At 36.0% G+C, this 25,132-nt stretch overlaps 1 protein-coding gene, 1 non-coding gene and 1 pseudogene across 6 annotated transcripts in view; 2 read left to right on the forward strand and 1 right to left on the reverse strand.

The window, feature by feature from the left end:
• Positions 1-25,132, reverse strand: part of TFDP2 (transcription factor Dp-2) — a 145,361-nt gene that overhangs the window by 37,143 nt on the left and 83,086 nt on the right. For 2 of the 5 annotated variants that reach the window (XM_039837345.1, XM_039837344.1), the window contains exon 4: positions 1,520-1,623. In XM_039837345.1, coding sequence (XP_039693279.1) covers positions 1,520-1,623 — 104 coding nt within the window. Of the gene's footprint in view, positions 1-1,477; positions 1,498-1,519; positions 1,624-17,175; positions 17,300-17,590; positions 17,612-25,132 lie in introns of those variants that run through there. The other 3 variants (XM_039837346.1, XM_039837347.1, XM_039837348.1) reach the window with 3 other exon arrangements.
• On the forward strand, positions 10,244-10,345 carry LOC120582674 (U6 spliceosomal RNA). The gene has a single exon (XR_005647612.1). It is a non-coding gene; the product is annotated as a U6 spliceosomal RNA (small nuclear RNA).
• LOC120582569 (uncharacterized) lies at positions 10,551-10,669 on the forward strand (annotated as a pseudogene).

Here is a 25,132-nt window from a genome sequence, read left to right on the forward strand (position 1 = left end):
AAATCAAAAAGGAAACTCTGATTCCTGCCCAAGATCTAAGACTGCAAAAGCACCTCAGAATTAGGGAGACAAATAAAGGCCTTGGGCTGGCCTGGTGAAAAGAGAGTCCCAAGTCTCCTCTTCCGACCTTTTTTTTTGCTGACTCTGAGGTTTGCAGTACTTGGATAAGTAGTATACCTGATTACTTACCATTGTCAGAACTGAGGTGTATAAAGGCTTTCATGTACATTAGCTCGAATTGACAACAGAAAGAGAAATTATGTTTCCAAAAGAGAAATTACGTTTCCAAAAGAGAAATTCAAATTTATCATAGCAGCATCACTGAAATAACAACGGGAAATAGTCTCTCAAAACAGAGGAGTACTGTAAGGGCCAAACTCATAAGAGTTCAAGTATGTTTGTTTAATTTTGGTGTATATAGAATCGCATTTCAAAATACAGACTTTAAAGTGAGGTGCCTTATCTAATTTGCACCTACCGTAGTGGCCGGTAAGGGGCAAATGCTTAGCAAATGTTTGAAAATATACCCGAAACTACCTTGAAATGGGAACACTTACCAGAGCTTAAATCTCTATGAAGTCTGGAGCTAGATTACATTCTTCAAATAGTTACAGTAAATTGTGTAAGAACTTTGGCTTGAATTCTACAGATAATTAACAGTCCTCAAGCGATCAGAGAAAATGTCATGTCTTGAAGACTTTCTGGAGCCATTAAGTATGTTAAAAGATATTTTTGTCTAAATAATTCTATGTTTGATTTAACACAGTCCACAGTACTACACATTAAGGGCAAATTTCATCCTTACTGCTCTATAGATGAGAACACGTAAGCACTGACAATGAAGAGTTATTGTTCAAATGTTTATGTACTTTTGCTAATGGTGGATGAAGCCATTTAAATTAGTTATACAGTTTTTAGAGTAGTTGCATGCAACTTCATAAATAAGACTTTCTAAAAAAGTGCCACACACTTCGGGCTCTAGCATAATTAAGGAAATTCCTTCAGAGAAACAGTTAAATATTTCCCATTTTCATCCATTATTTCTACTGTTAAAGATTAAAATGAATTGGCATGTTGTTTTCCCCAAATGTCCTTTAATCAAAGAGTTTCAAATTCATAGTGCCAGATATAAATTAACTTATGGGTCATGTTCGATTTATATGAGAGCACATAGTTTAGGGCTAAGGGAGAAAAGGAAGAGGACATAAAAACGACAGAATTCTAATCAATTTAATTAAATAACTAAAAACAAGAAAAGCCTCGTATAGGGCACAAAAACCTTAATATTGCACATCCAGAATCCACAGAGTCAAATATGCGAAAATTAAACATTAAGCAGCACGAGGCCTTTTTCTCAAGACTTAATCAGATACATTGAAATAAAAACAAAACTTTTTAAAAAGTGATTAAGAGATTAATATTAGAACATTTGACCAACCATCTTTGGAACAATTATCTTTTACATTCTTAGTCTTACCTAAGCAAAGTTTCAAATTCTAAGATTTGATGATTTTCTTACCATTTGGGGTCCAACATTCACATTTATTGGTTCTAAGGTTTTTGGTAAAATCTTTGTTGGTGAGTTGGTATTGGCAACTGGAAATGCAACAAATGAAATGTTACCTGAAATGATATCAAAACACTGGGTTAACGTTCTGCAATATCAAGGCCACCTTCTAACCTCATGGTCCTAACCTCCGTTTTGCTCATGTAATTTATGACAATCTTAATAAGTAAATTAGAAACAAGAAGGCTTACTGAAAAGCCATACCAGCAACTGCTTTGCTATAGTGAATACAATTAGTTCTGCTGAACAGGAAATCTGTAAATAAATAATTCAGTCTATCTGACAATTAACTATTGGACTTTTAGTTGATTTTTAGAGGAAGAAATATTTAGAGAATACATAATGCAAAGCATAGTTTATACCAGAGTTAAGAAATCCTGTTATATCTTTATCAGACATCATAGAACAAAAAAATGTATGAAGGAGAACATGAAGTAAAATAAATATATATTAGAATTTCTTTATAGGATAATAAAAAAAAAATTTATACTAAAAGATACCATGTTTTCAAAATGTTGAGTTGGTAGTTTTTTGAAGTTTTATTACAATGGAGAAAAAAATGTGATGTTACGTAGGTTAATAATGTTAGAAATTGTGAGATCTAACATATAGTGTTTTCAAGTGCTTTCGACACTTTAAATTTTAAAGTAAGTGGCAAAGTACCACCCCTGAAATGAAAAGCCAACCAATAATCTTCTGAACTACCATATCGACTACTTAACTCGTCCAAGACAAATTTCAGTTTACCAACATTTCTCTTAGAAAGTAATAATGTCATCTAATAAAACAAAGGAGATCATCCAGGAAGTGTGTAAAAGAGAGTCAAAATTGAAACCAGGGGGAAAAAAACATTTCAGAGCAGGACTAGAAAGACACCTTCATCTCAGTCTCCCTCCTCAGATAGCCCTTCCCTTAGCTCTTCCAAAGCTCAATAAGGCCTAAAACCCAAATCTGCTTCTCTTTCATGTTCTCAGTCTTGGTATACAATTGAGCCTTGGTATATGATCATCGTCCACCCAGCGACCCAATCCAGAAGTCCTCAATCCCCTTCTCATTCGACTGACCACCACAGCCCACTTATCTCCTTACCCCGCTTCCTTGATGCCATTGGCACTTCTTTAACTGGGAACTTTATCAAATCAGGGTTGAATGTAGTTACCATGTTTTACAACCCTGGCTGTTCAGATTATTTTCAGAATTATCTGAAAAGCAATAAAAAATACCTGTACCTGAGTCCTACCCCCTGAGCTGCTGATATAATTGGTGTGGTGTCAACCTGGGCATTGGGCTGTTAAAAGTTCTCCAGATGGTTCCAACGTGCAGCCAGGGCTGAGCACCACTGATCTAACTGGATATCCTTTCTACTTCAAATAGCTCTCCCAGCCCCTGCACACATCTATAACAAACCAGTCTGTCAACTGGCAAAACTGTTCTGGACACTCCCCTACTTAAAAGGCCTTCAAAGACTTCACAACACTTACTAAACGCCGTTCAGACTCCTCAACATGGCACAAAGCTCCTGCTTGGAGATCTCACTGCTCGCTGCCTCCCTACCCAGCTTCATCTTCAGCTTCTGACTCCACATGCACTCTACATTCCAATCACATGAAATGCTGTCCAATTCCAGAAAGGCCCCAGTTCAACCACCCTGGCTTTGGTGTATACACCTTTCCTTCTGCTGAGAAGTCTCTCTGCTGGGACAACAGTCTCTCTCCCTACCTTCTAGTACTTCAAAATGGGATTTCATACCATTTTCTGCTTAAAGGATAACAGCGTGAAATATACGACTATTGATTCCATTTTACACATGAAGAAATTGAGATAGAGTGAGGTTAAATGATCTGTACAAGTTCCCATAGCTAGTGAGGGCCATGGCTCCACCTCTAAAGCCTGTGCTTTATGTGTCACCTTCTCCTTAAAAGCTGTCCCCCGCTTCCATAGTTCAGGTCCTGGATGCCCTTCTTCTGTTTTCCATAAAATCTATTATCATTTACTTGTAATTCTACTATAAGTGGGCTATGCCTCTCAGCTTTGTAGCCTAGTATCTGGTTTAGTCCCTGGCACAAAACTATACAAACAGACTGATTAGCATAGATTACCTTTCCTAATCTGCACGCTGTATTTCCTGTAATGCATCCTAAACTGTATCTCTTCTCACTTTGTTACAGGTATCATAACGAAATAAATTTAAATACCAGGTCCTTTGTTTACTATTTTCGAAACATGACTGAACATTCTTATGAAAGTTTTCTTAATCTGTAACTGTACAACTGATTTTTTTAATATGACATGCATAATTTAACAATTGCTAAAGATTAAGGTTATTATCAAAACTCCCCAATATGGTTATTCATCTACTTAAGAATCCACCTAACTGGAGAATAATCATCTATGATTTTAGGGGGAGAAACAGCTATGTAGTTGACAGACATGTGCCATAAACACAGTCCCCGGCAGGAGAGGAACACACCACAGACTCATGTGAAGAAGAGCATAGCCCTGAAAAAGTCTGGCTCTCCGGTGGTTTTTACAAATGACCTTAATGCTGCTGAATGCTTAACATGAGAGATCTTCTCTGATACACTGTGTTAGAGCAAAAGTAAAAAACTCGCCAAAAAAACCCCACAAAAAACCAGTGAAGCAAACACAAAAAGATAATTAAGGTTAGGGAACAGGTTGATCCTAATTTTAAACCTAACACTAAAGGAAAATTAAGAATATAAAACTTTGGTCAAAAATTAAAAAAGAAACATTGAACCCAGATCTGTCCTGTCACTTAATACCAAAAGAATTTAGAGGGAACGTAATAAATTTGACAAATTGATTCTAAAGTGTATCTGGAAGAGTAAAGGCAGAGAACCGCCAAGAACATTTTTAGAGAAGGAATAATGAGGAAGAGAGAACTTTAGGCTACCAGATTTCAAAATCATTACATAGCGAGAGTAATTGAAATAATGTGATACCGGCTAAGAAGCAGATAAAGAAACTGACAAAACAGAAATTAAAGTCTAGAAATTCATTTATATATGAAAATTCTATGTATCATAAAGGTAGCATTTCAAATCAATGGGGAAAGAATGGATTACTTAAAAATGTCATTGAGACAAAAAATCTTCCCTTTAGATAAAAGAAACCTAGATTTCAATTTCTCATCTGTACAAAATAATTCCAGAAAGATCAACTATTTAAGTATAAAAATAAAACTCATAAAAGTATTAGAAGAAAATTTAGAAGTAATTTTTAGAAGTAATTAGAAGTAAATTTTTTTTTTAATAATTTGGGGATGAGGAAGGCCCTTCTAAGCATGTTACAGAATTTAGAAATCTTAAGTAAAACCAGAGCAATAGATTTGACTACCTAAAAGTAAATATTTGGTAAGTAGCATAAGCCCCGATACACTTAAAAGACAAATATCAGAGTCGGTAAACAAATTTGCGACACACAGGTCATTATCCTTAAAAACATTTTATTTATTTAACTTCCCACTTATAAGTCAATATAAAAATAAGCTGAGTACATGAAGAAATGTAAATGTCAGTAATCACATGAAAAGATGCTTAATTTTAATAATGAAAAAAAAAAACACTTAAAAAGAAACCTTTTCATCTTCCAGATTGATAAAGATTAAAAAGTTTGATAATGCCTGAGTTGGTAAAGACGTGGCGAACGGGGTATATTTTTTAAATGTTTACTAGGTACCTACTACATGTACGTCAAATACTAATGCTAAGCACGACGGATACTCAGTGCAAGTGACACTGTCCCTTGCACTCAAGGAGGTAACACATCTGTCAGTGGAGGGAGCACTGGAGAACCCATCTGGAGGGTGGTCTGACAGAATAATTAGAAGAATAATGGAACTGTGTGTTAGAGTACATAATTTTAAAAAAGTGTTTTAAAAACAATTGCATGCATTTTAAAACCTCTTTTCACATCAACAAATATTCTTTCAACTGCCCTCCACGGCCTAAGTGGCAAGTAGATCCCTAGCCTCTGCAAAAACATCGCAATTAATAATGTGTACACTCTCTGACCAGCAATTCCTCTGCAAGATATATAGCATAATAAACTAAGCAGATAAGAACAATTAAATATGTCTTAGAATTGCAACACTGTGGATAAAAGCAAAAACCTGGAAACAATTTTAAATGTTTAAACATCTTTTGGTGCATGTATATGATGGAATATTATACACTCTACCCCCCTACAAGTATGTACTGCTGTCAAAAACTGTTCCCATTATAAGAGAATATGATTAATATGATTCTATTTACCTTAAAAACTACACATACACATAAACTTACACATGCGTAAAGTCTGGCGAGATAACAACAAATTTAATAGAGGTTAGCTCTGGTGAGTACTATGGAGAAATGCTTTGTTTTATACTTTTTTATAATTGAAAAAACATTTTATGAACATGCATTCACTTGTTTTATAATTTAAAAAGCAATTGCCAATCTGAAGAAGAGAGAAAGCAAGAATCAGCCACAGCTGCTGAAATAAGATAAAGATCTATAAATGAGGTATGTGTTTTTTCAATTAGTAAAAATGAAATATGCTTTAGAAGCAGTTAAAGGGGCTCCACTGGGATTTCAATAATTAATATCCAGAGATAAAAGCCATGTATGTATTAAGATAAAATTTACTTTCATCAAATCAACTGGGTTCAGCAGCATAATTTTTTTTTTTTTTTTACTTAAAAGGACCTATTTAAACAGGTTATAAACATCCAGTTTCCTGAAATTTCAGTCAAGTTAAGAGAAGTAAACCAAACTAAGTCTAAACAATTTTTCATAAGTACCTGGCCTTAATTCCTACCCTCTTGGGTAGGACACTGTCCAGAAGCCAATTCTTGGCACTTGATGCATTTACTAAAAACAAAAATTTTAAGATAAGCCTGGATTTTGGTTCTCACAATTCCCTGAATTAACTAAATGAGATTAATCACCCAAGAAAGTGGCTAAGAAAAACAGCTAAAACCTTATGCCAAATCTTGACACAGGCACAAAATTTTGGCTCAAATTTTTTATTTCAATTTCTCGAGTAAATGGAATCTTTCTGTTTTCCATTATAACTGTCTAGACACCAAAGATCGCTTTCACTCATAATTCTTTAGGGGGTTCCAGTTCTAGTTAATCACCTTCAATATGTGCAATTAAAATGAAAAAATTCAGTCAAATAATTATAATTTGTCTACATGATGCCAGTATGTTATTTTTTTCACAGCGCTGACTTTCTGGGGAAAAAAATTGTGTTTTTGCCTGAATTAGCTTTTGGAAAAACCTTCTTAACCCAAGCTTGTATTACATCCTCCTAGAAGAACCAAATTAGTAAATAACTGCAAGAAAGAACATGCCTATTTTATGGGTTGATAAATATGTCAAAGCAGAAGTAGTGGTATATCCCATATATACAGGGTCCAACTTCACAGGACAAGCTAACCTACTGCCCTAAATAAAAGCTTAAAAAAGGACCGAGATTGTGGTGGTGTACGTGTTTGTCAAACGTAATTCTATTTCACGTAAATTATACCTTAATAAAAAAATGATGGGAAGTGACCCAGACAATTTTATATTTATTAGTAAGAGACTAATTATAGATTATACAATGCTCTTGCTTTCCCTCTTCTGTTACCTCGATTGGGGCTATTTTTTTTTTAAGTTTATTTTTTAAACAGGTAGTTCATGTATTTGTCTAAATTACAGCCTTCCAGCTACTGTATCTTCTAAGTCTCCTGTGTCACCACAATCTTTCCCTCTCTGCCAGCTCATTCTCGTCAGCGATACACATGCATTATTTCTTTCATCTAAAAAGCCAACACAAAACCCAATAATTTTTCTTAACTATGCACAGCTCTCTGGCTACCAACTCATCATTTCTATTGCCTTCTACAGCAAAACACAAAATCTGTCAACATTTGCTGTCTCCACTTTTCCATTTTTTTTTTTTAACCCACTCCCATTTCTTCCCCACAGCTTCACTGAAATAGCTCTTCTCAAAATCATCTCCATGTTGTTAAATCCAATGGTCAATTCTTGGCTTTCGACTTACTTTAACCTATCAGCCATATTTGACATTAAAAAAAAAAAAAAAACACACCTTCTTTTGAAACACTCTTCACTTGACATCCAAACCACTATTCTTTATTGGTTCTCCTAACACACTGGCTTCTTCTCAGTCTTGACTGCTGGCTCCTCCTTGCTAAAAATATTCAGGAGCTCTTTAGTTTGGCCCTCCAACTCTTGCCTGTTGACTCTTCCTCACTAGGTGATCTGATGGTTTCTACTATGTACATTTCTCCAGATTAAACCTTTCTCCTGAACGTTAGATGTATCCAGCTGTCATTTCTCATTAACTCCATTTTGATGTTTCATAGGTATCTCAAACTTAGCATGCCAAAATCTAACTCCTGACTGCTCCCCATTCTACCCAAAAACCTCCTTCTCTCCTTTTCATTTCAGTAAATGTCAACTCCATTCTTCAACTGTTCAGACCAAAAAAGATCACTGCTGACTTCTTCCTTTCTCTTATATCTTACATTCAATCCATTAATAAATCCTGTTGGCTCTATCTTTAAAATATATCCTGAATAGAACCACTGTCACCCACTCCACTCGACTGCTATCACTCTGGTCCAAGTCACCATCTCTTGATTAAATAACTGCAATATCTTCCTGATTTACCAACCTGCTTCTGCACTGCCCCTCCCCCAACTCTGTCGCCATGCTGTCCAATTTGGAGTCAGTAGACACATATGGCTATTAAGCACTTGAAATGTGGTTAGTGCAACTGAGAGCCTGAATTTTAAATTTATTTCATCTTAATTTAAATTTAAAAACTGAAGCAGTATAAAGTATTTTCCCATTAGATACAGCTTTATTGTTTTGGTAGTACTATATTCCAACATTTCACCTCAACTGTTAAAAATTTAACGTTTGAGATGTGCTCTCAGTGTAAAATAACATCAGATTTTGAATGCCAAGTACCCAAAAACATGAACAATGTCTCGTTAATAATTGTTCATATTGATTACATGTTGAATGATGTTTTAGATATATTTGGTTAAATAAAATCTATTATTAAAATTAATTTTATGTTTCTTTTTACCTTTCTAAATGTGGCTATTAGAAAATTCTAAAGTATGTAAGTGGTTCATATTATGCTAGTGAACAGCACTGTTCTATCCCCCACACAGCAGAATAATCCTGCTATGTAGAACAATTCTCTTCAAAACTCTCTTGACTTTGCGTCTGTCAGCATAAGTCCTCGTGATGGTTTACAGAGCCCTTTGTCACCTGTACCACTCCACTCTGACCTCATGACCTGTCAATCTCCCTCCACTTCATTTCACAACATTCGCAGAGACTTCTTTGCTGTTTCTTAAACGTGCCAAGCAGATTTCTGCCTCAAAGCCTTTGTTCTTATAGTTTCCCCTGCCTGTAACTTTCTTCCCCCAGAGATCTACGTGTCTAATTCCCCAGCTTCCTTCAAGTCTCTGCTCAGTCGTCACTGCATCAGAGATTCTTGACCAGCCTATATCAGCACTTCCTAACTTACTATGATTTTTCACCATAGTACAGGCAGACCTCATAGATGTTATGGGTTCAGTTCCAACTCACCGCAATAGAGTATCGCAATAAAGTGCATCGTTAATATTTTGCTGGTGGAGAGTCTTGCCTTTGATTTGTAAAAAATGTAACATCTGTGAAGTTCAATAAAGCAAAGAACAATAAAAGGAGGTATCCCTGTACTTATCTCAATATGATATATTGCATATTTATGTTTACTTGTGTATGTAATTATTATTTGTCCCTGGCCTGCTCACTCTCAGAATGTTAAACTCTACAGGGACAGGGGATTTGTTATCTCATTCACTGCCACAGCTCTAGCACCTAGCACAGTGCTTGGGACACAGCAGAGTTCAATAAACATTTCTAGGTGAATGAATGAATGAATGAATGGAATGAATGTATGTTTGATGGAAGGATCTGATATAAATTCATGAGACAAGAGTATATAGTGAAAACTAAGTCTCATCCCACTCCCAACCACACCTATCCCATTCCTTTCTCTAGTGACAGCTACTGGTGCCAGTTCATACATAACTTTCCAGAAATATTCTAGACATACATATAATATTTGAATAAATATCCTTTTTTTCCTTACACACATGGTTGAATACTCTATCAGTTTGTACACTGCCTTTTCCTCACTGAATACTATATCTGTCTTAGATGTCTTTCCATACCTGAATATGTAGTTTGCCTCAATATTTACTTTGTTAGCTACATAGTATGGCTATAGCAGTTTAATTATTGAGTCCCTTAGTAATGGAAAGCTTTTGGTATTACAAACATTTTTAATAGTAAAACCTTCTATTACCACAAATAATACTGCAATGATTACACATATGTCTTCATACACACGGGTTGTACCAACTTCCCTTTCAGAAATGTACGAAAATGTCTATTTCCACATAGCTTTACCAACTCAGTGTTATCAAATTTTATTTCTGACAAATTTTAGGTTAAAATAGTATTTGATTTTGATTCTATTTTAGTTTTATTATTATGAATAAGGCTGACTTGTTTTGTTTAAAAGTCATCTAAATTTTCCTTCCTGAGAATTATGTCTTTCTATTGGCTGGCGATTTTTTTCCATTAGTAGACCCTCTTTAAATTATGACCCTCTTTAAAATAAACTAGAATTGGAATGATACAGAGAAGATAAGCATGGCCCCATGACACGCAAATTCATGAAGCATTCCGTATTTAAAATAATAATAATAGTAATAATAACGAAGGAAAAATTATTTTCTTCTGTTATACCTGCTGCAAATATTTTTATCAATTTGGCATTTGTCTTTTGCTTTTATATGTGATTTTCTCTGCACATTAAAACAAAGTAGTCAATTTATTCCTTTGATGACTTTTACATCCTATGTAAAAATGTCTGTATATTTAAATATAAAAATAAAGGAGTCTACGGCCATGCCACCCTGAACATGCCCAACCTCGTCTGATCTCGGAAGCTAAGCAGGGTCTGGCCTGGTTAGTACTTAGATGGGAGTCCATCTAGAAAGACCAGGTACTGTAGATCTAGAAAGAAGGAAGGAAGGAAGGAAGGGAGGGAGGGAGGGAGGGAGAGAGAGAAGGAAAAGAGAGTAACTGCAAAGTTCATCTTTCTTCCCTACCCTACATTATACATGGACATGCTATGTACATTTTATTTCCATTCCAGGTTTGGTACTTCCTGTTGGATGTATTCTTTGAAATTAATTATCATTAGTTATATACTAAAGAGTGTATTAAATATCCCCCATGGTTTCTTATAATACTTTAATGCCTTCATTTTAAATTTTATATCCTGGACCCAACTGGAATTTATTTGATGTGAGAAGCGAAAGATCCATTTTCCCCCCTCAGATGGCTAATTTTAATGAATAATCTACTCTCTCTCTCCCATACTGATATGAAATGCTATCTTGATCATTCTGTTTATCTGGGTCAATTTACTGACTTTCTATTCTGCTCCACTGATCTGCTATTTATGTGACAGTATCAGATGCTCTATTTCATTCATGATTAACCTTTCCACAAGAGAAGAAGCAGTCAGAAAGTGCCAAGCATGTCTGTCCACACTGCCTGTTTAATCATTTGTTCGTAACTGTTATAAAAGGCTATCGATTCATTTCAAACTGATCACTCATGAGATCAAGTCACATGCTGATTCTGGAAGAGGCCAATTCATTTTGCGCAGAGAAAAGATTCCACAACCTTAAAACGGTATTTCTAATTTCGACCAACCATCTGGAAAGCAATATATGTCACTGACAACAGAGTGGACTAGGGAGATATGATACAGATGGCTTGGAGAATATCTATCACCTTTATCTAGGAAAAAAACTCAGGCCCAATAGATCAACAGTACTACCTTCATAAATGAAACACATATTAATAATTCATAATTAATTTGAAAAGATAGTATAACTAAAAATACCAGACCTGTAAGATAATTAAAATATAGCATATCCATGTATAATATGCACATCAAGATGGGGGGGAAGTAAATAAATAAACCAGTTTTTATGTTTTTATGTTTAAACACACACGGATCTTTTTTTTTAAAGTTTTCATTCTATTTATAGCTAGCTACTAGTATAGCTAATAACATACGTTACCTATCTTCACATTATAATCCCGTGATGTTGTAATTTGTTGCATTTGCACTCAAACATGTTAACCAAACTTCCTAAGCTTAAATCCAAAGGCCATCACCACTACTAAACTTTTTAACTTGAACGACCAAAACATCAATATAAATGAGAGGAGTGAGAAATAGAAGATAAAAGTTCATTTTATCTTCAAAGTGTAATGGTCAAAGTGACTTCTAGAACCTTCCTTTCTGTATTTGGTTCCAAAACCAAAATCAAACATCCTATAGTATAGACACATAAGGGCACGAGGTATGAACTGCGTATTTCCATATATCACAGGTGAGGAAGCAAAAGCCTGGATGTTTTTGCAGCTGTCACAATACAGGACTTCTAAGATTCCCACAAGTAGACCACCTAACCAGAATCTTCCCATGAATCAAAGAAAGGATCCTTGGAATGGCCATAACAAGAAATAGCATGATAGCCCTAAGGGCATACTCCTAAATGGGTCAATAAATCTTTTATGTCAATCTTTCCTACATACTTTCCGAGAGGATTAAATCTGTTCTCTGGGCTTTGATAAGCATTTTTTACTTGGAGGACATCTTTTAAAACATTAGCAAGCTCCTTCTTTATCTGGCAACCAGAACCATAAATGCCCTGGATTCTTCAATTTGAAAGAAGAAGAAGAAAAAAATTCTTTCTCTATCTTCCCGCATGCCAGGATTTAAACAGTTCCTCTTCATTTCTTAAATGAACTCCTTAATTCAAGCTCTGGTATGTGGACTATTATAATCATTTTTATTTAGTTCAAATCTCAAAGCTAAACAATCTTAGAAATCATTTAATCCATTCTCACTAGGTTTCTTTGCTAGGACCTTCCCCTTTCGGTATTTTTTAAATGTCCATCCAAAAACATTTGTCTAATCTACAGATTCGATCCTGCTGTTTTTTTCACTGGCTTCTTTACCTTTAGTTAAAACACATCATTTTGTCCTTTTTCTATTACTTCAGTCAAGGAAACCTTTTAATTCTTAATTTTCTCATTTCTCTTCCACCTGCTTACTTAGAATTCCCCATTTTAGGACAATATATCTTCTGATTAATAATGGAATAACTTCACCTTGTGGCCTCGAACAGCTTGGTTTCCCCAACCCTTCAAATCATTTCTTCCCCAATGTGCCTGGTTATAAAAGGCCGAGGAGGCGAGAGGAGGAGAGGGGAGTGTGCCTCTTATTCAAAACACACCTTCCTGGGTTCCACTAGACACCTACAGAATTAGAAGCGAGGTGGGAATGTGTGTTTTGAACAAGTGCCTCAGATGATTCTTATGATCAGGCAAGACTGGGACAGACTGCTTCAGGTTCCCCTTTCCTCTTTGTTCAAACTCAGGAAGGAAGTGATGGAGTCTAAGTAGATTCTTTCTATGACACTCCTCTCCTTTTCCTTTTTAAAAGAGAAAGGGTTGAGTGACTCTTATTTTTTCCGTCTCATAAATGGTATATCTTTTCACGTTTAGCCTATTTTCAACCACTACTTTTAGCACCATCACCATAGCCAGGACACCCACCAGATGGCACACGCATTGTTTGTACGCCCAGTAAAAGAGAGTGAGCTGAAAGCAGCACATTTTATCTTGTAAAAACAGCCACTGAGTGGCTAGAGTAGATCAAGACAGCTGGGTGCAACCACGAGGATCAGAATTTATGAGGATTAGAACACCCAAGGGCTCCTAATTGGAAATCTCATGAAGGAGCCCACAACCCCTCTGAGATGGTACCCTGCCTCAGACAGTGTTAACAAAGAAATTATTTTAAATGTACAATCGAGAGAGACCTTTTTCTAATATTTATCAAAGGTGTCAATCACTGAGGACAGATCCAGAATTACAAAGTTGTGTTCTTAAAATAAATTTAAAACTTTAGGATGCGAACTCAGAAAGACCAAAGACCCACGAATTAGAGTTTCACAGCAGTTCTTTCCATTTCTTAGCAAATAAAAAAGGGGATCACTGCATTCCATAATACAATATTACGTAGCTCATTCAACACTGTGATGTTATCAATATTTTTATTTCAACATGTTCTACTTGAGAGCTATTATCGAAGCTACCTTTAATTCACATTGTGAAGAGCAAGAAATCTTAAACTTAGGCATCGATACCAACAAAATTTTTGTATGAAAATCTTATCTATTAAAGGATTTTACAAATTTTTATAAGTAGGTTCTACTGGGTCTACTTGGCAAACAGTAAGTGCTCAGTTAGCAGTCTCTTCATTTTTCTATCAGAGAAACTGCTAAGAGAGTTGCCAAATTTTGCAACACAAGTGAGTGAGCAAAGTGCCAAAAACTAAGCCTCCCTGCTGATGAACGCCAGCTTCAGAGTCAAGATCCAAAAGTTTATTTGAAAACTAGTTGCTTGAAATTTGGTAGAAAGAAATAATGTTATTACACGATAGGTTCCTGGATCCAATCACACAACAATTAACTCACAATATATTTAAGGTACAATACTCATACTATTTTACCTGCTCCTAAATAATAATATAAAGGTTTTCTTTTCAGAAAAATATAGACATCAGACAAATCTTCCCTTTGACCTCCACCCTAGATATGAGAGATTTTGAGGTTGCCATGGTTTCTGATTGCATACACATATGAGAGGCAGAGAAAACATCTAAATCAGTCACTCTCTGGGTAGGTATTCTGATTTGGAGAACAATGTAGAGGTAAGGTTCAGATTCCCTAGACCTCAATTTTGTGCTAGAAAGTTCATATATAAGGCAAGAAGAACCCCAGAAGTCTTCTTCCAGTATATAGCTCTTAATCTGAAAGGTTAACAATCACATTTACTTCTGCATTGTTGTTGCTGATGCTGTTTTCTTTGTTAAATAACTTACTATTGATGCTTACATTTATAATCATAAGTGATATTCATTTTTTGATAACTATAATCTATGATGCTGTCACAGTTATATACCCCATGTGGGACCACCAACTTCTTTTAAGGACTGTCTAGTCCATCAAAGCGATATATTCTTTGGTTAAAATTGTAAAAGTTCCAAACTCATAGTTTATAAATTCATTTTAAACTCCACGACAGTTATTTTACTTAAAGAGGAAAAAAAGCTCCAGTGCTACATGTTGCTATTCCTTAAAAAAGCAAAATGCACACAGACCTATTTTAGAATATCTTGATTAAAACAATGATCTGAAAAGCCTCAAAATCTCTAAACTCTGTCATCATTATTTGAAGCAAAGAAAATCTTCAGGGCAGCCCACAAATCCCAGTTAAGAGCAAGAGAAAATTTTAACAATCTCCTTGAATGTTGATCTTTTCCAGTCTTCTCCTTAGACCAACTGAATGAACATTTAGAAAACCATTTAATATTTGCTCCATACATAAATTTTGAACAATGGTTCAGAGAATTTTTTGGCTTTAATGTATTACTACTAATTTTACAGTGTAAAGGTTGGCAAATTTTTAATTAGTAGCTAATATGTGAAAGATCTGGCACACTGGTTTTATAAGAGTTAACTTTTCAGAAATTGCATAAAGATTAATGTGTACTAAATGCACACTTTCCAAGAGCACAGAACTTCTCTTCATGTTATTAGTAAAAGGAAGGTTTTTACTTTACTCATTATGAATTCCACAAATGCAAAATTTTTAAATTTTGATTGCTCTTATTGCATGCATATTGCTTCCAAGCTCTTCCGTCCTACTCTTTCGAGCAGATAAACATTCTCCTCTTTCCATTAGCAACCAACTTTAAGCTATCTTTCTTTTTAAAGGTAAACTGCAACACAGCATTTCAAGTAAATTCAAAATATTTCTCTCACGTTTCTTATTCAAAGATCTTTTGGAATAAATCTCATGCTTCTCATTAACGATAGAATGATCTATCACATACGCAAATGATGTTTCATATTGCAATTACATTTTGAGCCTTAGTACCTATTGTGCAATTACAAATTGTTGCAACCTCAGTATTCCTTATATATTTTATTATGGCTTAGTTTCCCCCTTAATATTCTATATGATTTAATGATCATTTTTTCTATAACTTAAATGAACTAAACTTAACTTTCTCATATTTTCATTAATTACACATATTTTTAAGATGAAAAAGCCTCTTCAAAAGGTATGTTACTCAGAATATATTAGCCTATACTGATTCTCAAATCCTGATTATAAAAGAATAAATTTAAATGACTAAGTTTTATTTATTCACTGATTAAGTCAGATTTATGACCTGCCCTCCCATTTTGGCTACTGTGAATTTTGAATGAAACTACCTCAATTGTAACAGAAGAAACATCTGTTGTTTTTTTTCATCAGAGCTTTCCTAACTGAAAGAAAGGCTCTCTGCCTGACCTCTCCCACTTCCCCTCCCCACCCACACTAAGTTGCTTAAAACTTTTAAGTAAACCTATTATTTAACATTTTACTGTATCTACTTAAAATGTCATTGTTTATTTAGAAACATTCGCTTCCTTATTAAAGTTCAAAGAATGAGTAAATGTTACATCAAAAAACAAGAGATGTGACTGGCAGAATGTTAACTGTAACTAAAATGCAGACTTCAAGAGTATACTTGAAGTGATCAACTCAATCAAATTGTCACACATTCCCAACTCAGTATTGTTTAGGGTTAAGATTTTCTTCACAGTATCCAGATTCATATAGGATCTTGCATGCTATATTTCTTTGCCAATCCAACACTAACATAATGGCAGTCACTACCCCAAGAGGCAGACACCAAATGGTGCCACCCACACTCTCACACTGTGCCTCATAATAAACCATAAAGCAGTGGAATGCACCAGCCCCTTTATGAGCAAACAATGCCTGAGCTTCATTAGAATACAGCTGACATTTTCAAAGCACAAATACTTTTAAGAAAAATGTACTGGGAAAAAAAATGTAACAGCTATAAAAGCTGAAATATTTTTTTAAGTGTCAGGTTTAGTCCAAGGATCCTGAGGAATCATATTTTGCTGCTGACATTTAAAAGTTTTCATAAATGGAAAAAATGTATAGTTGAAGGCAAAGCTCATTTTATTAACTATTAGAAAGAAATGAAAGTAAAAACTATCACTTGAATTGCATCCACAAAGTAATAACCATAAAGTACCTTTAAAACTATTCATTTCCTCAACTGATTCCTTAGTTCTTGAACGAAGAAAACTGAGCTCCGGAATTGTTTTCACATTTTAATTGATTTATATAAGTAACTGAGTGATCAACTAAGCTTACTCTACCCCTCCCCCCCTGCCCACCCCAACCCCCATACTTTGTAGTTTTCCTGTCTGCAACAAGCAAGGACGTCTTGCATTCAGCGTGTTCCTGGCTATTTATCAAGTTAACATTGCTGCTTTTGAAAGAACATAAAATAAGCGCTGTAAAAACTCACCCAGCAGTACTGAACAAAATAATCTCTCTTACCTGGTCTAAAGAAGCATGCCTCTCACTGCAGCACCAACACTCTACAGTCTTTGTTACCATTCAGTGGAAACTTGAGACTGTGTCAGACATAAGCAATCGAGCTCAGAAAGCTCAATTTAAAATACTTCTCAGTAAAACTAAAAAGATGCTCAAGAAAACTGTTTAGTTAACTGTCTTTAGGAAGACATATGAATATTATCTAATTCAACAAAGCCACTTCAAAAGAAACTGGAAGTTAAGGTCTTAAGAGACAAAGGGGTCTTTTTATGTAGAATCTTGCTTTCTTATCGCTTTTAAAAAATGCTTAAAACAAAAGTGGTGAAACAATAAAATACCTAGCTCCAAGCTCACATTTTTCTAAAACTCATTTGAATTTTAACTAGCAAAAATATATATATATATATATTAAACTTACTCATGAAACCTGCATAATTGGAATTATACATGTCAGGGTATTTGCTGGCTCCAAAGCAGTCCCAAAACAGGAGACCTTAATGCATCTTGAAAGCAGAGCAAAAGCACCATGAGTTTCAGAAGAAAAAAAAGGAAAAAAAAGAGGAGAAACTCCTGAAAAACTGGTTGAGGCTTTTCAACCTGTAATAACTGTCCAGCTCTTCAGGGAAAGAAAAAAAAAGTCCTGGCTCTGCCCCCTGAGATAGCAGGCTATGCTTCAATGCCAAAGTGAATGACAGGCCCATTTCTGATATCAACGAAGAGCAGCTTAGTCGTGCTCTATTTTTTTTTTTTTTCACTTTCCCACAGAGTTAGAAGTTCTAAAATTTTCAGGTTATTGCCTTTGTATCTAGGGTTAAGTACCTTTCTCCGTTTTCTCAAGAGAGAATCCAATTATGCTGTCCTCGTTTTTTTAATGATTAATTAAAAATACACACCTAACCAACTTACTCGATTATGCCTAGGCAGGAAGCCGAACAAAAGACGACCTCTTAAGTTGCTTTCCAAATCTATCCTCTGCAATATCAGATCGTCATATGACTAATTATTAATATTAATGTTTTTCCTGCACTCTGATATGTGGGCACAAGGAGAAACAAAAAGCAGGTAAAAAAAAAAACCATAATAATAGGTAACTGAGATTATAAAATTTTCAACTCGTTAGACGTAAAAATTATTTGCAAAAGTACATGTCTATGATTATATGAATTCAAAACGATAAGCATTTCAATCAATGACATATTATTACTGAATGCCTATTATGAGCCAAGCACTATTTGGGCTTTGGGGATAGAGCAGTGAACACGACAGACAAAAGCCAAACAAAAATCTCTGTCTTTAGTGAGCTTATTAGTTTAAATGTCAGTTCTTTGAGAGTACAACTCTCCTATATGACGAAGGTACCTTTGCTTATTTGATTAGTTACCATCTAACCTGAACTGTGCCCCTCTGAAAGTATGCCTTGACAACAGCTCCAGGAGGGCAAGAATTTTGTGCTTTGGTCAGTGTGGTATTCCCAGCGTCTGAAACAGTGCCTGTTAGACACTCAAACATACACGGAATGAAATAGATCAAAGAAAACTTTTTCTTAGTCACACTTTTCTTTGCACACAGACTATTACACAGGCACATGGAGATATGTCAAGAATGATATAGTATAGGGTATAAATTAAAGTCGGGTTGCAGATATATATATATACACATATATTAATTTAAACTTGAAAATACAACCTGTGTGGCCTCGTATCTTCAGATTCTAAAATCGGGTATCGCTATCACATGCGAGGTCATTATAATAGTTGAGTAAAAAAATTGGTTACAATTCTACGCACTAAATTTTTATGGACTATCAGATTTCAGAGGAGTTTTAAATGAAAAGAAAAAAAGAAACTTGGAAATTACACAGTATCTGGTCAGTTTGTGTATTGAAATTTTACATGTTTACATCCATTTATATACTCTTATCGAAAATAATGCTAACCTCCCCATCTGCTTCTCATCATTCTTGATCACCTTCAAGAAACCACACAGAGAAAATAAATGTTCACCTCTAACTTGTCACATCAGTCAGAAGTGAACACTCACGTTACCCAAGGCTAGGATATTCAAGGACTAGATATGGTCATACCTACTCTGTCACAGTCTTAAAACGAAAGGTAATAAAAATTCCCAGTCCTCAGGTACACTCACCGCACTAATTTTAAGTAGCAGAGCATTCCTACCCCACCCCACCTGATCCCCCAGAGCCGAACGATGATTACAAATTCAAATATGAACTACCTGGAATATTCACATATTTAGTATATGCTTTAACAATAAACCTAACAGTAACCCAAGGTCCGGAAGACATGTGATAACTGAGGTCACGTAATGGATAAAGTAAGGTGGGGCCAAAGTAGGAGTCCATCGTTCCCGCAGAAGCAATTTTTCTTTTCCCTGGCTATCGTTCATTCTTTCTTTCAACAAATATTTACTGAGCACCTACTATGTATCAGGCACTGTGCTAGACAGCAAACTGGCCTGCTCTTTAGTACTGTCTACTCCACAGATCTGACTTTGAGCCTATCTCGATTCTTCCATATGCTTCCTTCTTCCTGTTTGCCTTCCTTGGCAGTGCCCTTTATCCAGTTCCAATTCTTTACTCACACTGCCCTTCAATCTACTCCCAACTCTTTCTCAGCAGGCAGCATAATCACTACCTTCTGTGCTCCTTTACAAGTGTATGACACACTGTGGGGAAATTCATGAGTCTTCCCACTGGCATAATAAAATGCATCTTTCATAGGTCCTCTCAAATAATTTCTCCTTAATCTTACATAGAAAATCCATTTAAGCATATTATTATTTATAACTAGTTATTATCTAGACAACACCAAAGGGGGCTAGGCATTCTCTCTCCCAGGTTTATAAGCCACTTTATTTGGACTAGAGTTTGCTATGTTTCTTGGCAACCTGACCAAATATTAAGCCCCTTTTACAGACGTATCTGTATTCTATAGGCAGAAATGACACTATGATAACACAATGGTAGTTTTTATTTGCTCCATTTTTGCTAAATATAGCTATCCAACAGATCCATATTATGAGGGCATAGAAATTAGCTATGCTGATTTTCTATACGAAGTCACATTTTCAAGTAAAATATCTAATCTTCCTGATGAGAACTATCCCTAAAGTGAAGGGTTCTTACTACCACTTACATGGATAAGTGTTGGTTTCTTAAATACATCGGACAGTAACTTCACCTTCACTGCTCCTCTTCGCTTTTCCACCTTTTAAATATAGACATTTTTTGAAAATTCTGTCCTCAATGCTCCTTTCTTCAAGGTTTATATACCCTCTCTGGAAAATATTTCTCATTTTTATGACTTTGTCATCTTTATATAGATGACGATAAAAATTTACATTTCTAGCCCTAGTCTTCTCTGTTCTGCTCTGCTCCAAACTGCCTATTGGACAGCTCTATGCGTCCCACAACTCAGCTTCGCCAGCACTGAACTCCTTGTCAGTTCCCAAGCCAGCTCATCCTCCTCTGTTCCCCACCCTTGTGAAAGGAAGGCATCATCGTCCCGAGAAGAAAGTGATTTTCTGTTTTTGCATCTACCTCATCATCCTAATACCCACATTGTTTTCCTTAAACACCTATCATTTCCCTGATTTAAAAACAAAAGAAATAAACACAACTTTCTATCAAAAATAGGAGTGTTGCAGAATAATCAGACTGGTGAGAATCCAAGTACCACTCGGAGAGTTGGAGAACTCAGGTTTATTACGCCAGTGGTCCCAGAAGAGCTAGCGCTCTGAAGATCTGGGGCCCAAACTCGGGGCAACTTTACTTTTGTAGGGCTTATCCACGCAGTTACAGTTGGCATAGGCCAAATGGCTAATTCATCCTCAAGTGGTTACAGAGAGAGGGAGTTGCTATGGGCTACAGGCAGTTACAGGGCATGAGATTTTCAAACAGGAACTTAGGCAATACATCTGTTATCTAGACAGAACAATCAAAAGGGGAGGATGAGTCTTTAGTTACTCTCGAGGTCACCTTACCCTTCTGGGTATGTGGCAAGCATATCTACAGAAGCAGAACAAAGAGCTGATTATCAGGTTAGCCATTTGAGTGAAAAGTTCCTCTTCAGGGGTAGCCTTAGCCACATGCAGCTATTTAAATTTAAACTGACCCAATGGACACAGGTGGCTAACAGCTACTGTACTGGATAATGAAGATATAAAACATTTCCATCATTACAGGAAGTTCTATTAAACATCTCTGGTCTAGATAATAACAGGAAACTACTTAAGATAATAATCTAAATTTTCCTCCATCTGGCCCAATCTACCGTCTTCCTAAACTTACCTTCTACCAAAATCCCTATTCCTGCTTTAGTCGCGACTGAATTAGTGGAGGCCAAAGAATCAAGTCAAGGACTTTATACAATGAAGGAAGCATATGCCAGTATTTCAGAGAAGGATCTATGGGAGGGGAAGAAACCAAAAATGCTTGAGAGGACAGAAATAGTTCATGAAAGTCCCAACGAATTAGGAAGGGGTGAAACTTTAGACATAGGATTTTAGCCTTAGAGACGGAACATGGTACAGTGGGGAAAGTATGAGCACTGGAGTCGGAATGCTTCGCTCAAATTCAGGTATTAATTTAATGATAAGGGATAGAAACGTAAACCAGTTTGACTCAAAATTAGTTGGCTCAACTGGCTCACAGAATGCAAGAAAGATTAGATAACCAAACTAGGAGGGTGGGGAGGCAGCTAGGTCTCGGGAACTCAAAGGTCGCCAGAGCTGTGTCTGTCTGGCTCACTTTGTCTTGCCTCTGATTTTCTCTCACATCAGCATCATTCTGTTTCACGATAGATCAGCGTTTCTCACATAGTAAGAAAAATGGCCATTCATGTGTCACTAGTTTTACATCTTACAGATTTCATTAACCCTCTCTCTCCTCCTAGGCCAGGCCTTAAAATACCAGGAAGACATTCATTGGCCGACCTAGGGTTGAGTACTTGTCCTGGCTAAGAATGCCAAAGTAATGAGGTGCTAGGACAATCGACTGTGGTCTGAGGACATAACTATGTAAAATGTAGTAGCTGGGTAGATGAGGAAGAGATTAATGGAGGAGCATCAAGGAATCCCTCAAATGCCTAAAATCACTAGCCGAGTCATTTAAATATAAGAGAGTAAGTGGTTTGCCACTAATCTATTAAGAGCTTAAGTCAAGATTTAGCTCTAGGTTTACTGATTCCAGAAACTGTACTTTTTTCAGGAGAAAATTCCTAAATCATCGAGGAGTCGAAGGGGGGAGGTTATCCATATGCGTTTTTAAGGCCACCCTATTCACTTTGCAACAGATTTTTCCTTAAGCAGCAAGGACTTTAGCTTTCAAACTTCCTTCCATCTTCGGAAACTTTACTTTTCCCTTTCCACTGAATTCATCTTGACATTTAAAATGAAGACAATGTTCTTTCTGCTGCCAAACTAAAAACACCCTCCTTTCCATCTCTCTTTAACCTCCTATTTTTTTTACAGTACAATATCTATATCCACTATCTCACCTTCTTCACCAACCATTAGTTATATTTTAATTCTTCAAAGATGTACCTAGTACCTCCTACATGATAACTGCTGTGCTAGGGACTACAGATATAAAAATAAAAAGCACAGCTCTTATCCTCAAAGAAACAACACAATCTGGCTTCTCCTCAACTGTTCAAATGAAACTGCGCTCTGAAGTACACAATGAGCTCTACCTTAATAAATTTAATAATGTATACTTATGCTCCGTAACCTTGATTTTACAAGTCTCACTTTCTTACTATGATTAGAACTATCTCTTCTCTCAGCTTTTGTAAAGACCATTTCTTCTTTTTCGCCCCTACCCTTCTAGGCTGCTTCCTTTATTTATTTATTTTTTTCCTCAGTACTTCTAAATGGCTCAACTATGGCCCTTTGTCCTTGTTATATTTTTTGCTTTTAGAAGGTGACAGACCACATAATTTATTATCGAAACTACGTTAACCACTGAGAGTAAAAGGGGGCGTACTATAATAATTATTCTGGGATATAAAAGAAGCAGTTTGGGAAAATGAGAACATATGGATTCTTGCTTTAAAACTTTCAGTATTTTCCTTCTCCTGATCTCTAAGTATGGCAGACAAAAACCAATTTAGAACTAATTATCTCTTACAGATTAAATGTCTACCTTTTTATGGCTGACTCCCAACTCTACCTCTAAGCTTATCTTTATTCAGTATTCAGTGTATACTCAGACCATATTACATCTACTGGAGAGTCTCGCTTGATGGTCTTCCCCATCCAACAGAAACCTCCTTACATCCCCTGAATCAACAGTGCCCAGAAACTACTAAGAAGCCCCATTATTTAGATGAGAAAATGGAGGCTTACCAATATCGAATAACTTGTATAAATGCTACTAAGTGGTAGAACTAGGATTCTAATTTAGTTCTTAACTTCTCAAAATCCACACATACTTAATGACTCTAGATGTTAATTATAGATATAAATTCAATAAGTAGATGTAATCAAAAGACTTATTAAATCTAATATTGTTCTCTATCGTACAGTAGCTCATTAATGCCAAATAAACTATTCCAGATGGGAGAAAAAAATCGTTTCAGTCCACTACCTAAACACCTTTGATGGTTCCCTCATCAGATAGATCATATTAGGTCTCTAATCATTTGATGTCAAATTGTTTTTCTAGGCTCATCTCCTACAACTCCAGATGCATGACTTATTTACCATTCTCTAAACAGCATGACTTTACTGTTAAATTCTCAATATTTTTCCTTTGGTAAACTAGTACTGCTCCTCCGAAACCATAAAATGTCATCTCCTCAGTTAAGATAATCTCAATTCCCTAAGGCAGACCTGGTCCTATTTGAAGTTCCCACAGCACTGTGGGACAGATTTATTACGTTTATCACATTCCTTGTAACTTACATGTCTGTCATTTCCAGTACTGTGTAAATTCCTCCACAGTAGGTTTCTCATTCTCCACACCCCCTATTTTATCCCTGTACCCTTCCTGTCTAGAAAACCATGGAGCACACAGTATGTACTCAAATGATATTTATTAAACAAATAAATGAATGAACAAAAGTCCTTTAAAGACTGAATACCTTCAGCAGCTCTCCATCTGTTAAAAGGACTCTACTGACAACAGAAGAAATTCCAACTGTTTTAGCCAGGCTTTTAGTGATTAAACTTAGAAGAATTTTTATAATAACTTTCCATTACTAATTTTCAGCAACTAGCTACCTTCTCCACTAGTAACCTACAATTTTTTGTAATGTTTCCCAAACATGCCAAAGATATTCCTGTAGTCCCGTCTTCAAAACTCATGTAGGAAAAATGATTCTGGGAAGATGGAAGAGTAGGAAGCATCAGGAACCTACCTGTCTACCTATGTAGACAACTGCACTGGCAGAATCTGTCTGAAAAAACTATTCTGGAATCCTAAAATCTAATGTAGGGTTGCAACTTCCAAGAGAAGACTTGGATGTTAAGTTGCAGTTAATTTTGCTCAATTTATACCTGCTAGTGCAGTAGTAGCTCCCCATCCTCCAACCCCAGGCACTTGTCAGGCAGCTGTGCACACAGCATGAGAGCCATGGTGGGTACAAAGAACCCTGTCCTCCAAACATCGGGCATCTATGCTCTGTTTGGGGATTGCTGCTTCTGATCACAGAGGTACAGACAAAGAGGCAGGTAGACACTTTTGTTGTATCTCCTCCCATTTGTTGCAAGCCCTTCACCCTCTGACCTAAGTAACTTCCAGGGGATTTAAAGGAGTGTTGCCATTCTCTTCCCCATCTTTTCACCTTTTTGGGATCCAGACACTAAAGAGTAGGATATTTAAAAACAACTACATATATGGGGAAAATTAGAAAGTGACCACATACCCAGAGAAAAGCTCAGAAAAGACTTGAAAAGAACTTAAGTTTACACTTCAGGCTGACCTCAACACAGAGGCAAC

This window comes from Pteropus medius, unplaced genomic scaffold (genome assembly GCF_902729225.1).
Source record: "Pteropus medius unplaced genomic scaffold, Ma_sr-lr_union100, whole genome shotgun sequence".
NCBI lineage: Eukaryota > Metazoa > Chordata > Mammalia > Chiroptera > Pteropodidae > Pteropus > Pteropus medius.